Source organism: Durio zibethinus, chromosome 18 (assembly GCF_047325235.1).
Source record: "Durio zibethinus cultivar Kanyao isolate XHJ-2024 chromosome 18, ASM4732523v1, whole genome shotgun sequence".
Taxonomy (NCBI): Eukaryota; Viridiplantae; Streptophyta; class Magnoliopsida; order Malvales; family Malvaceae; genus Durio; species Durio zibethinus.
In genome coordinates, this window is record NC_143179.1 from 7,489,065 (window position 1) to 7,510,811 (window position 21,747).

General features: G+C 33.9%; 3 protein-coding genes and 1 pseudogene across 5 annotated transcripts; 1 reads left to right on the plus strand and 3 right to left on the minus strand.

The window, feature by feature from the left end:
- Window positions 1-5,407: 5,407 nt before the first annotated feature.
- Window positions 5,408-7,410, minus strand: LOC111300869 (nucleotide pyrophosphatase/phosphodiesterase 1-like). The gene has a single exon (XM_089747197.1). It carries the CDS (start codon window positions 6,659-6,661, stop codon window positions 5,729-5,731), a length of 933 nt encoding a protein of 310 aa, XP_089603323.1. The 5' UTR covers window positions 6,662-7,410; the 3' UTR covers window positions 5,408-5,728.
- A 305-nt stretch (window positions 7,411-7,715) lies between these two features.
- LOC111299158 (enhanced ethylene response protein 5-like) lies at window positions 7,716-11,330 on the plus strand (annotated as a pseudogene). Its single transcript, XR_016329703.1, has 13 exons — window positions 7,716-7,957; window positions 8,042-8,178; window positions 8,292-8,385; window positions 8,475-8,564; window positions 8,660-8,725; window positions 9,023-9,112; window positions 9,196-9,252; window positions 9,520-9,581; window positions 10,222-10,309; window positions 10,531-10,607; window positions 10,688-10,762; window positions 10,849-10,954; window positions 11,037-11,330. The product of XR_016329703.1 is annotated as an enhanced ethylene response protein 5-like (transcript).
- Window positions 11,331-11,339: 9 nt separating this feature from the next.
- LOC111299157 (protein HEAT STRESS TOLERANT DWD 1-like) lies at window positions 11,340-14,925 on the minus strand. Its single transcript, XM_022894197.2, has 12 exons — window positions 14,781-14,925; window positions 14,505-14,671; window positions 14,244-14,322; window positions 13,903-14,082; window positions 13,707-13,805; window positions 13,138-13,306; window positions 12,910-13,016; window positions 12,649-12,788; window positions 12,479-12,551; window positions 12,075-12,190; window positions 11,809-11,926; window positions 11,340-11,734 (listed from the first exon to the last, which is right to left on the minus strand). The coding sequence occupies exons 1-12, from the start codon at window positions 14,826-14,828 to the stop codon at window positions 11,606-11,608; spliced, it is 1,425 nt and encodes a 474-aa protein (XP_022749932.2). The 5' UTR covers window positions 14,829-14,925; the 3' UTR covers window positions 11,340-11,605.
- Window positions 14,926-15,751: 826 nt separating this feature from the next.
- On the minus strand, window positions 15,752-20,454 carry LOC111300365 (uncharacterized). 2 transcript variants are annotated; one of them, XM_089747198.1, is made up of 12 exons: window positions 20,079-20,454; window positions 19,935-19,991; window positions 19,749-19,800; window positions 19,580-19,653; window positions 19,360-19,490; window positions 18,958-19,051; window positions 18,692-18,819; window positions 18,396-18,599; window positions 17,559-18,308; window positions 16,471-16,590; window positions 16,093-16,154; window positions 15,752-15,951 (listed from the first exon to the last, which is right to left on the minus strand). In XM_089747198.1, exons 1-12 carry the CDS (start codon window positions 20,101-20,103, stop codon window positions 15,948-15,950), a joined length of 1,701 nt encoding a protein of 566 aa, XP_089603324.1. In that variant the 5' UTR covers window positions 20,104-20,454; the 3' UTR covers window positions 15,752-15,947. The 2 variants fall into 2 exon arrangements, with proteins under 2 accessions (XP_089603324.1, XP_089603325.1); XM_089747199.1 differs by having other exon boundaries at window positions 15,753-15,951; window positions 19,935-19,977; window positions 20,079-20,285.
- Between the last annotated feature and the right edge of the window lie 1,293 nt (window positions 20,455-21,747).

The window sequence follows — 21,747 nt, forward strand, 5'->3', positions numbered from 1 at the left end:
ATATTGTTTACTTGTTTTAATTTACACCACCTCATTTTGAGACATAAAATTTCTTACATGGTACAGAACTACAGATGAAGTTTAGAAGAAAAAAAACACACACACAGGTAGGAAGGTTCAGACTTGAGAAACAAGGAAATTTGATTTCTACTTGAATTTCGAGGTTATATATATCACAGGCAGAATAAGAATGAAAAAGAATGCGGCAACTTCAACCAAGAAAAATGCCAATATACAGAGATATTAGATAAGCTCAAAATGACTTGTCCACTGGTATGCAATATGCATGGAAATGCATGAATCCAGTGTTTAGGTTGACACAGCTGGCATTTCAATCGGAGAAGAAACAGATTCAAGATTCAGGTCTCCAACTCCCTTAGATGGACCAATGTTGCAATGCGGTTGGCTGTGCATTTCGATAGCATCCTTTATTTTTTGAAACTGCAGATGATACGGAAAAGAACCAGATGTAGCTAAGACATTGAAATTTAAGCTACTAATAATTTTGTATCGAATATTCCTTGTAAGTGATATAGTTGCATAAGAAAGTTGATCATCTATAAATGCGGTTTTGAAGCCAATAAATGCATGAAGAAGTGTCTTTCAGTCTGAATTTTCTTAAGGCTGTGCATTGTTAGGAATAATAACTCAAATTTCATAGTAGATTGGTTTGGGATTTGTTGGAGATTTTTTTAAAATTGGTCAGATATTACTTGATGGACAAAAAGACTTGCAAAAGAAGAATTCTAAGATAAAAAAGATTTTTAATAGACAAGTTTGACTTGCAGGAAAAGAATTCTAAGAGGAAAGGGATTCTTAATAAGCAAATTTGTATGGTTATAAATAGGTGAAGTCTTTATAGGGTTAGGTATGAGAAAAAGATGTAAGAGAGTTATAGGATTTTGTAAGATAGACATCTCATAGGAGTATTGAGGTTTTACATCTTATGGGTGTGTATGTTTATTTGTGAGTGAAGTAGAAGAGATTGAAAGGGTCAACATAGGTATGATGTATGGGTGCATATGGGTATGTGTTCGGTTGTGTTGAAATGGTGCATATGAGTATGTGTTTGTTTAGGTTGAGAATACTTCATAGGACTAGAGAAGATTATGAGGTCTATGGGTATTGATTGTTGAGTGGTTGATACGTTTTGATGTATATTTGTAATTCTCTACAACTAATGAATCTTGTTTCTCATCTGTGGATGTAGGTCAATTGGACCAAACCACTTTAAATTGTTGTCTCTTGTATAATTGATTAATTATTTGATTTCGCTTTCACTGGTGTGATTGGATTAAGGCTTTTTAGCCTAACATACATCACCTTATACATTTTTTTTTGCCATTCTCTTAAAAAAAAACCACCATCAAAATAAGAAAAACTTTGTATTTCTAATCTTTCAAGCAAGGTAAGCAATGCTGAAAGCTTCTAATGGTCAACCTATAGTTCAATAAGCAAAGTATTCTAGAACCAAAATTTGGTGCCACAACATTTACTTTAAGGGGAGTGCCTTGTTTTTATTTGCACTACAAGAAAATAAAAGATTAATAGTAATTTTGTAACAGCGTTTCACTTACAAATGTCGCTAACTTTCGTGTTTTTATAAAACTTAAGGCATTTATTATCAAAATGTCACTGAATATTCAAATAGCGGCGTTGTTACTTATAAAAACCACCCAAGACTTGATATGAGTGATGTTTTTCAACTAAAATGTCTTGAATAATCTTACCTTAAAATTTTGAGTGAATACTAAAGATATTTTTGGTAGAAAACGTCTTGAATAATCACGTTAAAAAAATGATAAAAAATACTAAAAGTGTTTTTGGCAGATAATACCTTCAATAATCCCCTTATAAAAAATATATGCGATTATTAAAAGTGTTTTCTACCAGAAACGCCTTTAATAATTCCACAAAAAAAATTCACAAGCTTATTAAAGGCTTTTTTTGGTAAAAAAATGACTTCAATAAATATCATATCAAAATTTTTGGATCGTACGGATGTTAACCATAAGGTGGTAAGTTTGATCCCTCCCTTTAGCCTTTTTTGGGTTTTTATAGAGATTATTTGTAATTGATTATTTTAGATATTTTCTTGACAAAAAAGCCTTCACCAATTGTTTTAAAAAAATTTAGAGAGAATGTTGAAGGTGTTTTTCATAGAGAAATGCTTTTAATAATCCATAGAAAAAATATAGAACCGATTCTTAAGGTGTTTTTGGTTGAACTCGCCTTCTATAATCCAATTAATAAATTTTTAGTTAGGATTATTAAAGGCAATTTTTATCAAAAACCCCTTCAATAATTTATAGACAAAAGTTGGAATAGATTTTTTAAGGCGTTTACACTTTTAATATTCTAGACAATAAATTTGAATGGTCGGATTATTGAAGGCGATTTTTTTCAAAAATACCTTTAATAACATTTTGTTATAGATTATTCAAGGTGTTACCTGTAGGAAAATACCCTTAATAATCCATTCAATTAAGTTTTAATTGGTATTATTGAAGGCGATTTTTTTTAAACACCTTGAATAATCCATACAAAAAAGTTAGAATGGATTCTTGAAGGTGTTTTTTGCCCAAAAAACATTTAATATTTCATAAGAAAAAATTTTAGATGAGATTATTGCAGGAGGTTTTGGTAAAAAATACTTTCAATAACATGTTTTTTGGAATTATTGAAGGCGTTTTCTTGCTAAATATGCTCGTAATAATCCACAAAAAAATATAGAACGAATTCTTAAAGGCGTTTTTGAGTGAAAACGCCTTCAATAATCCAATAAATAAATTTTTAACAAAAATTATTGAAGGCATTTTTTTTCAAAAATGCATTCAATAATCCATACACAATATTTTGTATGATTCTTGAAGACGTTTTTTTTTCAAAACACCTTTAATATTCTACACAATATATTTTTAAGTAAGATTATTAAATGTGGTTTTTGTTAAAAACGCATTCAATAACATTTTATTATGAATGATTTAAGGCCTTTTTTTGCTAAAAACACATTCATTAATCCCATCAAAAAAAATTTGATATTGTATATGTCAAGTCAGTTGTAGGTTTATGCCTAGAAAATGTTTGAAGTTAGTTGTATAGTTATGCCCAGAAAATATTTGGTTTATATATGTGTTACTACGAATTACATTTTGAAATTTATATAATAAACATTATTGTATTTTAATAAATTGACCATACATCCAAAATTAAAATTGATAATGTTGCCATATTAATAAACTTTTCTAAAATAATTGAACTTAATAATATATTAAATACACATAGTGTATTCATATTAAGTATATCAATAATATTAAACCAATACCTTAATGTACAAACTTAAAGTTTTCATTCAACATGGCATGTTAAAAACATTATAACAATTTATTCCTCATATATTTACATTCAACCAACAATGTCTAACTTCAAGGTTTATCAACATTGATAAATGATAATACATACTCAAACCATTCTTTACGGACTTCATCCAGTTCCTCTTTCGTGAAACTTTCTTTACTCTCCTACTAAAAAAAAATCAGAAGTAAATGTTAATAAATGAGAACATAAGGTACCTTTTTATTTTTATAAAGATATAACGAGTTTATGAAATTTATACTAACATTAAATGGTGTGGTTATAAAATAATGTAAAACTATCTCGCGTATAAAACGAAGGATATAATATCCACATTCAATATTATCGGGTTGACAAGATACCTAAAAATTAAATTGAGTGGGTTTAAGAAATATTTATCTACACAAATTTAGCATAAAAGAATATATTTCACATTTACTGGTAATGACACCCATTTCATTTTCTTTATCTTCTAATCAATGCAAATATTACCTTAAATTGAAAAGAAAAAAATTATTTAATATATAAATAAAATTACTTATAAAGAAACATAAGATATATAATATAATAAAGTGTAATACCTCTTTATAAAAGTTTGAATATCGGGATTAGGCATGACCATTGGATTTACTGAATTAAATAAGTATGGCGTTAAAGATTTGGTGTTAATCACAATAAGCATCCAATGACGACTGTAAAATAATAAAAATGATATATTCAGATTATGCATCAGATCGAATTTGGGTAAGGTTAAAATAATTAAGGTTGGAATATAACTTACTGTGCATTATACGAGAGCAAATAATAATCAACCAGTCTTTTCATGCATTGGATCACATGATTAGCATGATAAGTGACTATACCACTCTGCTCACTAATGAAGTTAGGGTCAACAAATCTAAATTTGTTGATCAATTGTCTCCCCTTAAGCTCTCTATATAGGAAATTACATGATAATAATCAATACTACTAGTTAGTATTACACCCTAATATAGATTACTACATATTAAATGTGCATATTTATATTTATAAGCTAATATCATATAAACAACAATATCAACAGCTGATAATGAGCAAACATATAAATTATTAATATTAATAATGAGCTTGACTTAATATAAAAATTATTAATATCAATTATGAATTAATCCATATCTGATCCGATCTATAAATACCTATAAGCCATACCATTAGTTTTTTTTTTCAAAATAAGGTCATTAAAAACTTTTATTCTCAAACTAGATATTTTTGTTCTTATTTCTTAAAAATTAGTTTTTTTGCCACATGCCACGTCAGTTTTTTACTTCTCTCTTACCCTTATTTTCTTTCACTTTCGGTTTGTTTTCCCTCAACTGATTTCCTTGCACAGCTACGAATCCGGATGCTAGATTACTTTGATAAATTGAATTTGTGTAAAGGGGGAGATGAGATACGAGGAGACATAAACTGTAGGTAAAATAAATGGCAACATCGAAGCCCGGATGGAAGGAGGTACAGTCGTCATTGATTCTTCCGACATGACTTTGCTTCCTTAAGTTTTTGCTGAGAGATCAAAAGAAGGGCACCAACAGAATTGCACAAGAAAAGGGTAGAGAGAAAAATGTTTGAAATGAGGGTGGAGCCTCGATTTGAGGGTTTAGTTCAGGCCATTGCCTATCAGTCTTTTTTTTTTCTGATGTTTTTTTTTTTTTCCAATAAGAGTGAAGCAAATCCTTAAAATCTTCTCTATACCTGAGAACAAACTGCTCAGAGTAAAACAGAAGAGATAAGAATCTGTTTTGCTATAAGAATCCTATGATAGAATTTATCCCACAAAACAAAAATGCATGATGAAAGTCAGAATAAATCAAAGTTCAAGAAGCTTGGCAATTTTCTCTACCGGCAAGACAGGGCATACATTGAAACAACTAGCTTCTAAATTATTTGTTTTCAATTTAATTGTGAATTCCAATTTCCAGGATCCAAGGTATGCGCTAGAAAAAGACACCAAATTGGATGAGCAACCTAGGCCTTATCTAAGGAGGAGCCAGAAGCAGAAAGAACAATACCAGAATACTTTGCACTATCCGATTTATTTTGATGCTACTTTTAAAACATGGTAACAGCATCGCACAAAAGAGCATATTAATTACAGATGGCATGATGCAGCTCAGATGCATGAAAAATTGAAGCCAAGTAACTACAGATACAAAGTACAAACACCTGTAGCTCAACAATCTAAAAGGATCCTAATTCCTGAGTTCATTAATATCCTTCTTCTGCACAGTCTCATCATATCTGCGTGGGTCATTTGGCTTCGCAGTAGCCTTCCTGCCCACTTCTGCTCCATACTTCCGCAGCTAAGATCACTTGGAACATGCTTAGGAGATAATTATTATTGGCTGGGCAAAAGAAGAGACACAGGGAATGCTGAAGACCCATTATTGGGAGCACCCTGTATCTTGAGAATTGAAGTTACCAAGTTATATATCTGAACATTCTCAAAAGATGGGACCTTTCCCCTTGCAAATTGAGGACCATGACCAATAAAAATAGTCCTCATGGAGAAAACTGCATTGTCATACCCATATGATCCTCCACATTCTTTTCCCTTAGTCCTTTTCAGTTCCACCTTAAAACTCTCCTCAATCAGCCCTATTATGGGAGGAATCCGGTCACTTGCTGCATAATGTAGCCGACTGGGTAGCTCCTCCTTAAGATAAACCTTCAAATACTTCCCATTCTCAACTTTCCCAGATTCCAGTCCTTCTTTCATCTTTGCAACAACATCCGATGGTGCATAACCAGGTGGTGGACGAATCGCAAGCAATGGACTATAAGACTGAACCCATTCGGCTGGAATTTCAATCCAAGATGCTAAATCATCAAGAAAAATTAGCTTTTTATCACATGTACCAACCATCCCATGATCTCCAACCATAATTATAGTAACATCCTCAAAAATCTCTCTTTTTTCTAAACCATCGATTAACCTCCCAATCATTCTATCAATTCTGGCAACAGCTTCAGTAATCTCGGGATCATCAGCTCCAACCTGGTGACCCTGATGATCAGGATCCTCAAAATACAATGTCATAAACACGGGAATTTCACTACTAGGCAAATCAAAATAACTTAAAACGGTATCAACTCTATCCTCAAAAGGAACAGAACCATTATAGAACTTACAAAACTTTTCAGGACAATTCCAAGAACCCTTTTTTACCTCACTTCCAGGCCAAAAATAGGTAGCAGCCTTTAACCCATGATTGACCAGAGTCTCCCAAAGTGGCTCACCTAACCACCACTTGGGTTCAGGACTTGCCATGGTGAAAGCCTCACCAGTGTTAGGATCCAAAAAATAGTTATTTATAATACCATGATAAGCAGGATAAAGGCCGGTGGCAATGGAGTAATGATAGGGAAAAGTAAGAGTAGGGAAAACAGGAATCAAACCCACCTCAGCTTCAGTCCCATTAGCAATCAAACGGTGGATGTTTGGTGTTGAGGTCTTGAATTGGTACCCAAATCGAAACCCATCAGAGGAAATAAAAAGAACCACTGGTTTTTCCAGTTTCTTCAAAGGACCGGACACGTTGTGTGCTGCACTGAAGAGGAAGATGATGAAGAGGAAGAAGAGTAAAAGAGTGAAGAGGAAGAAGAGTAAAAGAGGAAAGCAAAGGCAAAGGCAGCAGAAAGAGCAATGCAAGTGAGGAGTATTAAAGCAATGAAGATGATGGTAGTTCTGGGCCTTGAAGGAGATTCTTTTGCTGAAGGGTCTAAAGAAGAATCAGTGTTGAAAGAAAGGAGAGCTCCGGATTGGCTTGAAGGGTCTTCTTCTCGGGGTGGGCCTAGTATTGGCTTTGTTTGACTAACGAATCAGAACCCATCATTTCTTTCTTCTGCTTTCTCCACAGTTTCTGTGAAATCAAGGCCTCAGAGACAATTAAATTAGAGATCAAGAAGACTTAGAGGGTACAATGATAAGTGGTAGATTGGAGAGTGAAATGCAAGAATTAGAGGTGTTTCGATGACGGTTGGCAAGTCGCCTAAGGAGTCTTTGTTTGGGAAAGTGAAGTGGACAAATGGAGTCCAGTTGACGAAGAGCCCTTTTATTCGGAATATTCCAGTCACCGGAGAATGATCAGAATGCTGACCATTACTTCGCTGTCCATTTGCGCTGCTTTAATGCATTACGGGTCCCACTAATACAATTTGCGTCGGCCCAATGTATAGTTTAATCCCAAGTTTAGAACGTTGTCGTTTCCAATATCAAATTCCAAATCCTAGTAGCTCAAGGAGAAATATTTTCTTCTTTTCTTTGTATAAAAGGAAAAGCCAGGTTGAAACAGAAAACTACAGTTGAACTAGCGGACCAGTTGATCAATACAAAAGACTGAATTTTCATTTTTAAATGTACTTTAATTGATAAAAATCGAAACTTTTAGTGGAGCAATGGCGTATCCAACCATGGGTGAAGCCCATAGAAGAATCACCGATTACCTAAACAAAATTTTCCGACGCCGTTACCTACCAAGATGTAGCTTCCCTTGCTCAGCTCTTTTCCTTGTCCTCCAACTCTCCCTCTCTGCTTTCCCTTGCTGATGCCCTCAACTTCTTCCAGGTCTCTCTCTATTCCTCTTTATTCTTATCTATCTATTCTTTCAATAAATCAAAATAAATTTGTCATTTTTTTTCTTTGTGATAGGATGCTAACAGATTGATCAAGCAGTCAGATAAGTTTTCACAGTTTGGTGAGATTTTGGCCCCTCTTTTTTGTTCTCTGCTAGGCTATAGACTTGGAAACTTGGTTGATGCCTACCATGCCTTTGAAAAATTTGCCAAGTAACTTACATTTTCCTCTTTTGGTTTTTAAGATATATTTTCTAAAAAGTCTTTTTTGATTAAATAGAGATGTGTATGAAATGTGGGTAATGGTTAGAATCTTGTTTTGGCAGTGCTTTTATTCAGGAATTTAGGAATTGGGAATCAGCATGGGCATTGGAGGCATTGTATGTTATTGCTTATGAAATTAGGGTTCTTGCAGAGAGGGTATTGATGGCATAACCTTTTTAGTTTTTGTTTTTTTAAAGTAAATTTTCTTTTGATTTAAATTGAGATTGGGATGTTTTAAATTGTAGGCTGATAGAGAGTTGGCTTCTAATGGAAAGTCCCCGGAGAAATTGAAGGGAGCTGGCTCATTTCTTATGAAAGTATTTGGTGTTCTCGCTGTAGGTTTCTTTGTCTTCTCAATGCTTGTTTATACTTCATTGGCAGAACTAATAGCCATTGTTGCTAATTGTTGGTCATGACATGTGGATTCCAGGGAAAAGGCCCGAAACGCGTGGGAGCATTACATGTGACTTGCCAGCTGTTTAAAATCTACTTCAAGGTAATATTTATATTTCTTCTACCTTGCTAGAATCTTTTCGCTCTCTGTCCTACATTTTTCATGAGTTTGGTTTTGGCAAGTGGATTTTATGGTTAGAACTGGGCATTTTGGAGGTTAAGAAGTATTTAAGATTTTTTGTCAGCTTTTTCCTGGGATATTTTTTCCTCTCCATCCAACATGCTTACCAAAAGCAATGCAAATGATTCAGTTTCGATATCAGTTATGAATATTTTCTCTTTTGAACTGAGAAGGGCACAAGTGGCTATGCTACATATGAACATTTGCTTTACTTTTCAGCTTGGTACAGTTCACCTCTGCCGAAGTGTCATAAGAAGTATTGAAACTGCTCGTATTTTTTATTTTGAGGAATTTCCTAGAAGAGACAAGGTAAGTTCAATTTGAATGATGCTTTTTCCTTCTGGTATTTTTCATGTATACAACTCTTTGATGAATGCTACCTCCTTTTGCAGGTCACCTACATGTATTATACTGGGCGTTTGGAAGTTTTCAATGAAAATTTTCCTGCTGTAAGTAATTTAAATTCTGTGGGAAAAAGCTTTGCTTCTTTCTTTCTGAGATATAAACTATATTTGTGGTTGTTTTGTGTTTGCCTTTGGAAGCATGATTAATTTTGGCTTTAGACCCAGTTTATACCTAGCATCCAAGCTTCTCATTATTATTTTATCTGGTTTCATGTTGTCAATGTTGGATGACATAAGTTGCAAAGTATTGCATTTGAATTCCACATCCATTTGTAATGACTACTTGTACTGTATACTTTTGTAACCGGGCAGGCTGACCATAAGTTATCATATGCCTTGACATATTGCAACCCTCTCAGAGAAGCAAATATAAGGTTTGTTTCTGATGTGCTTTTTGTATATATATCTTGCATCTGCATAGTAGAGAAGTTACATCAACTGATCTATTAAAAATTGTTGCTGCACTGATCATCTACTGTGGCACTTGACAACTACTATGTGAAATTTCTCTTCTTTGGATTTTTTTTAACATTCTCTAACACATATGCTTCAACTTTTATTTCATTTCAACTGGTATTTCTCACTTGTTTTGTTGAGTTTTCTAGTTACCCTTGATGTCCTTATTTTGTTATTTTATCTCTTATTTTAGCATATGCATGGAGGTATCAATATTAATCAAATCTAATTACTGATAAAGTTAAATATTCCGTTAAGTAATCTGTTCATAAATGTTACAGATTTATTTCTATTTTGAATGTATTCTAAAATTACCATTGTGGAGGATGGATTTTAGTGAGTACGAATATTTTGACATTAGAAGTTGGGGATGACACAAAATATACTATATTAACAACCTCATTATTAACATTGTCTGGATAAGAAAATGCTAAAGCGTCAAGAAAGATGATTCACCTAATCTTACTTCTGCGTGAAACTTCTACACGAGAATAGCAAGTTAAATCCAAGTTTTTAATATTTATTTGATTCTTATTTCTTTCAGTTTGATTTTTGTAGGATGATATTGAAATACTTGATACCGGTGAAGCTTTCATTAGGCATCTTACCTAGAGCTTGGCTACTAGAGAAGTATAGCCTCCTTGAGGTACAGCCTCTCTTTATTATATTTACTTATTTTTCGTTCTTTCTTGTCGTCATGTGCAAGTGCTTCTTTCGCACTGAACATGTATTTATAACGTAATTTTACTATCAAAAGGAACAAAAGAAAATCAGATGAATGAAAGGCCAAATTGCAAATATATTTTTAACTCTTTTATAGTTGGTTCAACATATCAAATTAGTAATTAACAATGGTTGTATTCACAGTACAGCAATGTTATAGAAGCTCTAAAGAGGGGTGATCTTCGACTTCTTCGGCATGCTCTCCAGGAACATGAAGACCAGTAAGTTTATCATCCTGTTTTTGTTGTTAGTGAAATTAACTCGTGAAGACTGGGTCCGACTATTCTTCCCCGCCTGTCAGGTTTTTGAGATCTGGTGTGTATCTTGTTCTAGAGAAGCTAGAGCTCCAAGTTTACCAAAGATTGGTTAAAAAAATGTAAGAGCTCAAGCCACATGACCCCGTAAGCTACTCTCTTGAATAGTTTTTGCTCAGATATTGATTGTAGCATTCTTGTCCTGTAGTTACTTCACCCAAAAGCAGAAGGATCCAAGCAAAGGTCACCAGTTGAAATTGGAAGTAATTGTCAAAGCATTGAAATGGCTTGAGATGGACATGGATCTGGACGAGGTACTTTTTTTTTCCATTACATTCTTCCCTGCAATTGTATTTGGTTATGAGAATTTACCAGTATCCTTTTTCCATTTTGCAGGTTGAGTGTATCATGACCATTCTTATACACAAAAATCTTGTGAAAGGGTACTTTGCTCACAAGAGCAAAGTAGTTGTTTTAAGCAAGCAAGATCCTTTCCCCAAATTAAATGGAAAGCCTGTAAACTCGTAGAGATTTAACTCTTAAATGGTATTATACAGTTTTGTCAAACTTTTTAACTTTGATGATGACATGCAGGCTGATTTGATTATAAAATGATGAATCGATAGAGTGATGCCCGGCCAAGCCGGATTTTGCTGTACCTTTATGTTATATCAAGTATTTCTTCATCCATACGAATGGTTTAGATTCTAACTTCGAACATTGAGATTCTCCATAACAGACGATAAAGTGAAATACACAAGTAAATATTGAGAGCATCCTGCGGCCATAAAAAATGGAGAGAAAAAAAAAAAGAAAGAAAACCTTGGGAGCAACGATATTTTTACTCTGATGCACCAATGGGCAAAACAGAGAAAAAGAGTTGCTCCATATTTCACACATGTAAGGATATATGCTTAGAATCAGCTGCTCATTCATTCGTTACCACAATAGATCCAATCCGTTTTTCAAGAGCCATTGGAGAGAGTACTCTGTATATTTGAAGGCATTAGGATGTTGAAACCATCAGCTGCGGTTGACACAATCATTCCAGGAATTTGAGCATGCCAATGGAGTTCTTTCAAGTCCTTCTGCCCCTGTTCATAGTGGAAAGAGTGTTAAATGATAGAAGACAGCAATCATCCTCAATTTCAATGCTTTTATTAAGTACCTGATGAACAAAAAGAAGTTGCGGAGGTAAATCTTCTGGGGCATTTACTTGCTCCCTTGTTTGAGCTTTGAATTCTGCTTCCTCTTCCTCATCCTTTTCTAAAGAAAGATCCCATATTCTGGAAATTGAAGCAAAAGAAAATTAAATTAATACATCGATTAACCAAATTGTGTGAGAGAGATCTTCAAATCTCCAACATCCTATTCCTGGCATCTTCTCCATCAAGTTTGTTAGCCTAAATATTCTAGTGCTTTTGAAATACTTACGTTAACTGATTATCAAATGAAGAAACTGCCAAAGTGGAGGCTTCATGTGGACTCCACTCAATGGATGTCACTGGGTATTTATGGTACTTAAAATGAGCTACCACTGTATTTCCATCCTGCCCACACAAAATCCAGTCAATGGATTGAGTAGAGTTCGGCAGAAAACAATCTTCTCAATTAGAAATTAGAAAGTAAAAGCTTAGAACTTTAACTCCAGCCTAAGATAAAAAGAAGAGCACAATTGGATACAAAAGAAGTGCGAATGAATCTGGAAAGAATCTTCAATAACAAGATGTATCACGTTTAAGATAAACAAAAATTAGCCCAGAGGTATAAAGTCCAAGGTCAGATTTCCTTTTTCATCAAACAAAGTATCATCCTCTCCTAGGCAATAATAGACATACCTTGAGCAACCTAAAATCATGTATTGAAAATGTCCCATCATCACTTCCTGATGCTAACATACAACTAGCCTGCCTAAATAAAGAATCAAGGATGCACAAAGTCAAAAGTTTGATGATAGAAAGAAATGGTGTTAAAGAAAGGGTAAATAAATATATCAAGACTGATATACCTGTTCCATGAGATGACATTCACATCTGCATCATGTGCCTTAAAAGAAGCTGCTGGTGACTTCCCTAAACGGATATCCCAAATTGCAATAGTCCCATCCACAGAACAGGAGACGAATGCATGAGGTTCTGATGGACTCCACTGTGTATAAAGAGTTGAAAAGAGAAATGGTGATATTAGATCCAAGTAGTGCAAACAAAGTTTAATTATAAGTTTAGAATTCAAAAAGATTCAATCATTACTTTACGACAAAATTACGTACTTGTAGGTCTTCCACACTTGCAGAATGGCCAACAAATGGAGTAGCATCAATATTCCATGTTGAACCAGATGTAGGCTCCCACAAATGAATACAGTTCTTGCAGTCCCCTACAAAACATGAAGAACATCACCATCACAATAGAACATCTTCAATCCATAAAGCAAATGACAGCTCAAGATTACTGAGAAGTTAAAAGAGAATTTGTCACAATTATTACTCAACCAATACCAGTTACAAGTCTTCCAGCAACAACAGGACTCCAATCAATTGCATAGCCTTCATCTTTGTGGCCACGGAAGTTAACTAAAGGAGCCTGATTAAAAACTGAAGAAGCTCCCTGGATACCTTCTGTTTCTGACTCTGCTAAAGCATTCAGATGAGAACTGAAGTCCCATAGCTGCAACAAATAGTATCAAAAAGCAAAGCAAGAAAAAGATCATGTCCCTGGTTGATCCACAGATATACCAGAATTCCCAATCATTAAATGCATTAAAATATAAGTTAGATGTAAACTGAAATCAAAGTGTTAATCTCTCCCAAAATAAAGAAGAAAACAAGGCAAAAGATATTGAAAGGTACATAAAGAATTTCCTTTCTGTATGCTTTCTTGTAAGTATCACCGGGATTTACTCATCATACGTTTTCTTGTTCACCAATTCACTCTCCCCATCATACCCAATTCTCCATTTTCTCACTTTTGATAGTTTTTTGGTTAATAACTAAAAATTTTTGGCCAATTAGTTAATTAAATTTAAAAAAGCTAACAATCGACAATATCTTTGGATTATGAGTCTGACCTGAACATGACCACTATCAGCCCAAGATGCACATATGTGAGGATTTTGTGTCATGGCACGTATGCGATTAACACATCCATGATGAGCTACCTTTCGCAACTGCCACAACAAGAACAAGTGAAAAAGGAACAATATAAGTCTAACAATAAACCAGGAGATGATATAACTAGAAATGTTGAATCAAACAATAAATTGCCTGTAAAACTGGTGCGCCAGATCCACCTTCTTCTTCATCTTCACTATTCTCACTATCACTACTTTCAGCATCCATATCAGGGTCATCCTCTGCAGATTTGGTAGGAACTAGTTCACGCCTTGTCCCAGAAACATTACTTACTTTAAACACTCCAATAGAATTCCAAGAAGCTTTCTCTGCCTGCAAAATCATAAACAAGAACATCAATACACAGAATAATATTAACATGACCAGAAGAGATCAAATGAACTTAACACAAAGTCACAAAAGTAAACTATCTCCTCTGAGTGGTTCAGATAAGATGAATTTTGCTCCCTTCGATCCAATGATTATTAGCTCACCTGAGTCCCTGCAACAAAATATACTGTATGTGGAAAATCTTTCCGGTCTGAACCCAATGAATCGCGAACAATATCAAAGCTGTCAAAAATTATCAAAATTCTAAATTAAAACCAATAAAACAAAACATCCAAAAAATATAAAGTAAGCACCTTTCAAATACCCTTTTACATTTTTTATAAACCTTTCCAAATTCTCTCACTTTTCCCATCACTTACTCAGCAACCAAACACCAAAAAATGGACAAAAATTTTCAAAAATACCTCAAACAAGGCCATCCAATATGAAAAGCATGAAGAGAATTGTAAGCAGAAGGGTCACACTGAAGCTCTTCTCCTTCCTCCAATTCGTCAACTCCTGGTTGCCAAACCCTTGGCCGAAACGTTGGCACCGACGAAGACGTTGATGCTCCATCTCCTTTCTTTGAGCCCTTTTTAAGAAATCAATTACAGAACAATTTATTGTTACAAAAAAAAAAAAAAAAAACAAATTCAAGCTCAATTTAAAATTAGATTAAGAATTGATTTTTGCAATTGAACCTTGTTCTTTATCTTAGCCTTTTTAGGGTTTTTGAGAGTGCGAGCCATTTTCTTCCTTTTTTTTTGGGGGGGGGGGGGGGGGGAGGAGATGGGTTCGAGTTAACACTAGAAGATTTAGCAGCGACAAGGGAAAAAGGAGGGCTTTACGGTAGCCCCTAGGGTTTAAGAATTTATACGCTTTAACCAGGCCAGATCTTTTGGGTATTTTTTAAATGTTCCCTTTTGTTTGTTGAAATCACATTTAAATCCTCAAACTTTCAAAAATTAGAAACTGAACCTTCTAAAATGGGTGACTATGAAAAGAAATCCCACTAAAAACTCGTTCGAAACAACAAAGATATTTTTTTTTATTTATAAGAGCTCAATCTTCCATTGCACACTAGAGGAAACTTAAGCATGTGATGTGATTTATATGGATTAGATTTTGTGCTTTTAATAATATTTGATAAGAGAAAAAAATTTATTAATTTGAAATTAACATAAAGCGTAACAGAAAAAAAAGTATTTATTGTTGGTAATTTAAAATATCATGTATTTTATATTGAATAAAAAAATCATTTATTTATGGTTTAAAAAAATTACTTGTTTGATTTAAGTAATTGAATTAAATATTATAGTAGATCAAGTTATTTAGACTTATTAAAAATTTCTTAATAGTTCAAAAAATTTTAGAAGTTAAAGATTGATCATTTGAGTTTGTTTGATAAATGAATTTATTATTTAAAATAATTATTTATTATTTAAAATAAATAATTATTTAAATAATGATAATTTGAACAAAAAAAATGATTATAAAGATTATCATAATTTTTAAATAAAATTTTGTGATTGTGATATCTTATAGACATTATTATCTTTAAAATTTCATTAATTCTGATTTAAAGAATTTTAAAATTTTATTATATTTTCTGGACATTATTATCTTTAAAATAATATTCTTCACGTATCAAGCCATATATATTTTTCTTTTCTTATTAGTTCTATTTTTCTCAAATTTTTCATTCATTTACGTCAATGACTGGAATATGTTCCTTTACATATGTACTACTAGAAAAGGATTAAGTCAATATAAAGAAGAAAAAATGAACAAAAATCTTGCCTAAGTATACGATCCCATAATTACAAACTGTTGGGTAATGGCATAGATTTCTCAGCAGCTGATCAACTTTATCTGCAAGGTTATGAAACGGGCAATATACATCAGCTTATACAGAACAACTATGTTTATTTTGAGTTATAGGCTCGCATTTTTACCCAAGGATATGGAAATGCTGGTAAATAGAATGAAATTCAACAACAAAGACATGGATACCTCCTTTTTCTTGTTATGAGAACCAGTGTTGCAAAGCCCACCATGATTACGACTCTAATTACCTGAGGTAAAGAAGAGAAATTAGCAATGACATTTTGCAAAAAGAATCTCTTTCACGACTTATTGTTTTTATCCAACGTTGATGAAGGTATTAGGCAGTGACAAAGAGACTATAGGAGCATTAAAAGAATGCGTAGAAAAACATTCAGGATGATTCAAATTTTAATGGAATGCTGAAGATGAAATGGATTCACATCATGAAGTTAGATTAATTATTTGTCATTATGTCAACCTTCATTAGATCTCAAGGAAGATCTAATATCTTCTTGCAAAGGTAAATATATCATGTTACTTCAATGGTAAAAGAAAAAGTATAACCTGTCCAACAGGTCCTATGGAGTCTTCAGGATCCATGGAATTATCAACCTTTGGTCTTAACTTTTTAGAAGTCTGCCCATCTTCATTCGCCTTAATAGCGGTGCCAGCATCGGTATTAACCTGAAAATAAAAGGCAAATGAAAAGGTTTGGTTATGATATTAGAATCAACTGGAAAAAGATCCAATGCAACCAAATCTGAACATGTTTAATCATATCAGACTCTTTTCAACTTCCAGTTTATTGGCTGGCTGCTGTCTTATCAAACCAAGAACTTGGTACAGTTATCCTCAAGAGACACTAGTAGTTTAGTCCATTAGAATACAAATACATAAGAAAAGCCTTGCATTATGTCCACTCAAGAGGGATGACAATCAAACATATGTAGATATGGTGTTAACTGTGTCATATGAACTGTTCCTTTATAAGCTTTATATGCCAAACAAAAAAAAAAAAGGAAAATTGGCAACATCTGCCTAAGGTCTAAATTCAGTGCAGAGATTGAAAACAGTGTGCATAAAGGTTCCTTATGCTTTTTATTCCATCAAGATGCATGTGCATGCTGCAAAGTCAATTCCAAGTTCTTAGCATATTGCAAATCCTGAGTGCTTCTTAGTAGCTATGTGAACTATGTAGGGCTTGAATCGGTAAGAATGGTGTAATAGGTGACTTTATTTCCTGTGTTCAGTTCCACGATCAATGAAGTACCTTTTGATAGACAATTCACTATAGTTTTGATTTCTTCACCAAAGAATCAAAATTTTCTGAATAATATTTTTATCTTGAATGCTGAAGAAGGATTAATCAATTCTTCCTTGTTATATTTCCAAGCATGGACCCAAGCACAGTAAAATAAGTGTAAACCATTGCAGTTAATGGGAGAGAAACACTGATTTGCAGAAATATATTTTTTGTTTTTTCACTAGTTTACGGAAATAAAAACCTAAGACAAATGGCAGATGCCAAGACCTTTTATTTTCTTGTGCAACAGCATTGTAGCACAAAGTACAAACATGAAAGAGTCAAGATAGTAAAATTAATGTATCCAATATTAGTGAAACCTTAAGGCTTTATGGGATATCTTACAAACCTCTCCTGGATTTTTTGGATCACGAGCACTCAACTTTCTCTGGTGGGTATTTGTTTCATCCCAGAAACCTCCCATAAGATCCATTATTTGTTTGCCACCAGTTGTTATGCATAAACATTTTGCTTCACCTGGAAATATCCAGAGATCAGAGCTTCTAAAGGAACAATGGTCACCACAAAAAATAGCCATTGTTTTCAGTTTTTCATTTGAAGTTCTTTCAGCTTCTCGTGTATCCCTTTGGAAAATTTTGTCTCCACTCTCCTTTGTTACTAAACTTGTTCTAGAATGTTGCCTTTTGGAAAACAAGTTCCAAGACTGGTTGCCTTTTGGATGCTTGTCAAGCATTCTGTGGGAGAATGCAGCTTTCTCTATTGTCGATGCTCTCCTGAAATCTTCCGAATATTTCTTCTCTTCCTTCTCATCACTTTCTTTCTGTTTAACTTTGAATCTATTTTTCAAATCTAAAATTTTTCTTTCTGTTTGAATACATGCTACTGTTGACTCCTTCCACTGCTCAGTTTCCTTAGATGATGCAGCCCCATATATAGGGTTGACAAAACCAATTGTTTGTACTTTTTCCCTAATACTTATTTTGGTTTGCTCAAATTCCTTGGTATTGATCCTTCCCAAAGTTACCTTTGATGGTATGATCTTATCTGTCTCAACTTCATTAAGATGTGAATTTGCTAGAAAAGAGTCCATTCCAATATTTTTTATCTGAGGTGGTGGTTTAATAGAAGGTTTAACATCCTGACACAGATCAAGTTCCATTAATCTTAATAATGTGCCTAAATCGCAATAACAATTGGAGAATTTCAAGCAACAAAGTCGATATACCTGATTCAGACTATCCTCAAACGCAGTTATCATTTTCCTTATATTGCTATGGGCTTTCCCTGCTGGTCCCTGCTTCTTGGAGTTATTAGCCTTCTCTAGTTCCGAAGGAACTGAATCCTGGTGATATAATTCAGTTAGATCGACATTGACTGCTTCTGACATGGACTTGGCTGATGTATTTCCTTCATTTTCATCTCTGTCATTCTAAATAGTCATACGAAATGAACATTAAGAAAACTCAATGTTTGTTAGTCAAGAGCAAAAGGTTTTTACGGCAGTGCTAAGTAATCCTTAACTGTGCTCTTTTGCTTCTGAATAGAATAACTTCTGTCTCTGCCGTCACTATAGAACTTAGCCAAAGGAACTGACACTAGGCTGGCTTCATTAGCTAGCAATCCATTTTGGAAAAAACTTTCTTGTGAACCTAGAGAGGGGGGAGCACTCAATACATCAAGAAAAAGCCTTTTGTAGTTGAGTGCACTGTTTTATTTATTTATTTTCATTTCATGTTCCCTAATTTCAGGGAAAAAGGAAAATGAAAGTTCAGTAAGCAAGATCAAACCTGAAACTTCATTATAACCAACAGAAGCGCTTTTGGGACTTCCATGACCACTATTGCAAAGCTCATCACGCTTCTTCTTCACTGCAGATTCTCTCTGAAAATAAATTCAAAATATAACTTAATTATGATGCTAGGGAAAGGACTAACTTTATCAGGATCACAAATTTAAAGCAAGATACAGTAGGCTTGCCATTTATCATACAGCGTAACGCAGTTCATCATTTACGATATAGAGTACATTCGATATTACTGGCTTATAGTATAAATTATCTAGAGAATATTAAACATTTGATTTCCAGTTGAATTTACAGCTATAACAAGGGAACCGTTCTGTAAGTCCAGTGGCAAGAAGTAATGATTCATTGCATCAAAAGCAAAAGGGTTAAAGTAAAGGAAAAATACCATTATCCGGATTCTCTGGCGCTCCTCTTCACTGAGGACAAACTGTAACTTCATATGGACATGCCCGCCTCCTTCAAGGGAAAATATGTCATCCCAAACACCTTTCTCAACCACCAATCTGGTCTCAACCCCTGCCCCATACCATAATTATTTCAATCAGCCTAACTACTAGAATGAAATCCAATGTTGCAATGCATGTGGAAAACGAATGGGGACAAACCTGTATGAGAAATCTCATTTCCCTCAGCATCTTGAAGTGTTATAATCAAATTGTCACGAAGGGTTGTCAACGGACTGTGCAATAGCAAACATGTTGGAATTCGATGGCAAAAGTCACAGCAAAATCAAAGGCCAAATACAGAAGCCAAAACAGTGTTCAGAATCATTACAATGAGAATTCGCCCTTGTCCCAAGTCTGATACTCTCTTTTTCCCATGGAAACTGCATTATGAAGGATGAACTTGGGTAAAACTTTCTTCTGTGTGTATATATATATATATATATATATATATATGTATCATTATATTGCCATTCAAGACAAGAAAATTCGAGCAAAAAGGATGTTCATTGACTACCTTTTACTGATATTTCTGAAGATGGTGATGATGAGTGGGGACCCTTGAAATCCAGAACTGAAATGAATCAAACGAGGATGTCTTGAAAAAAGAGTATGAACTTAACTGCCATTTTTGAATTACAGTTAGGAGAGTTCTTGGTACCTGAAACTTGGATGGTTCCTGGCATTTGAAAGAAAGCTTTGCGGTGAGACTAGAAAAGTGCAGATGATGATAAGAAATTAACCAGTGACTAAATCTAGCATTATCATTTCAATTTGAAGAAAAGCAAAGGTTGCACCCGGGAGAGTTTAGAAGCTGTAATGGATGGAAAAATATATGCGGCTGGACTTGCAGTATAGGTTACATAACGGACCCCACTACTTCAAAATTATTTATTACTCATTTCATAGGTGGGAAGTGGGGGGGGAGCCAATCTCTATCTTTTGTCTCGCTTTGGAGCTAATTGGTCCAGATGCCTGCTGGCCCTTTCACCGTCGTCTATTAAGGCAACTTCGCAGAAAGAGAATAAGGAACTACCTCTCTGTTTGTTTTTGGTAGCTTTGGTTTTGTGGTTAATCAAAGCAAATTAGAGTTGGTTGAGTTGGTAAAATTCGATTTTTTTAAATGATTTAAATTCAATTTTCGTTATTAATTATTTTTTTTAGCCGCCATGTAAATCCAGTATAAATTCTTTTGAAATTTGTGATCGTCCTGAAATAGGAAATTCCATGTCCTAAACTTTAATTAAAAAAAAAAAAAAGCAAAAGCACACTTTCACTGCTAAATTACATTGTCTACACTGAATTGTTTTGCTGATGGCTAATGGAGACGATTCAACTAGTTAGGAGGAAGCAGACGTGATGAATGTCTTAGCCATGTCAGCACTGCTGTTAAAATCTAATTCAAGCTTTTAATATCCAATTTCGTAAGAGTCGGGCAACAAAAACAAAATGTCCATCTTTGGTATGGAATGAGAGGTGTGAATCAAATTTAGGTAGAGATTTTGCACAAATAAACTGTTTGAGAACGGCCTTCTCTTCATCAATTCTTTTCCTTTCTTCAGGATCATTAGGACTGACTTTTCTTTTCTCTTCCGATATCCACTTGAGAACTGCTTAGAAAAAAGAACTTAGCAACAAACTAATAAGAGATCAAAATTTTCAGCTTTCAACTAATCATAACAACAGCTTTCCTTACAAGTTTTCTCAACCCATTGGCATAAATCTTCCCATAATCTCTTTCAGCTAGACAATATATCAAACAAACTCTAAACCGAACGGTAAAAACAAGATTAACTAAAAGAACATCAACCCATTGCTAAGAAACTAATGTTAGATTGAAAAATATAAATGCCAAAAAGAAAGTTTTGAATCCTCGACTTTGATCGAATTGAAGGTTCGAGTGATCGAACATTTGAAAGGGCCCTCGCAGCCTGGCCCTTCCACCTCCAGCTTTTCTGTCAACTGAACTCTTTACGGCCCATACAACTTCTTTATTTATATATTGGCCCAAGAAAGCCATTAAAGCCATTTCTCAATCTATTCATCTCTTTCTTTAATTTAAGAAAAATAATCTTTGGGTCTTTGTTTTTTTTTCCATCCAAATGACACGACTATATTCAATTAGAAGTTACTAATATTATTTACATCCACCAAATCATTTTTCAACAAAAAAACATGATATTTATGTTAATGATGAATAATAAAATGCGTTATTAAAAAGTATTTATTAATGAATAATATATATTTTAAATTAGAATCATAAATGAGGCGATTCATTTGTATGATATGAAAGAGTATAGGAATGGTTAAAGTATGTTAATTTTCAATAT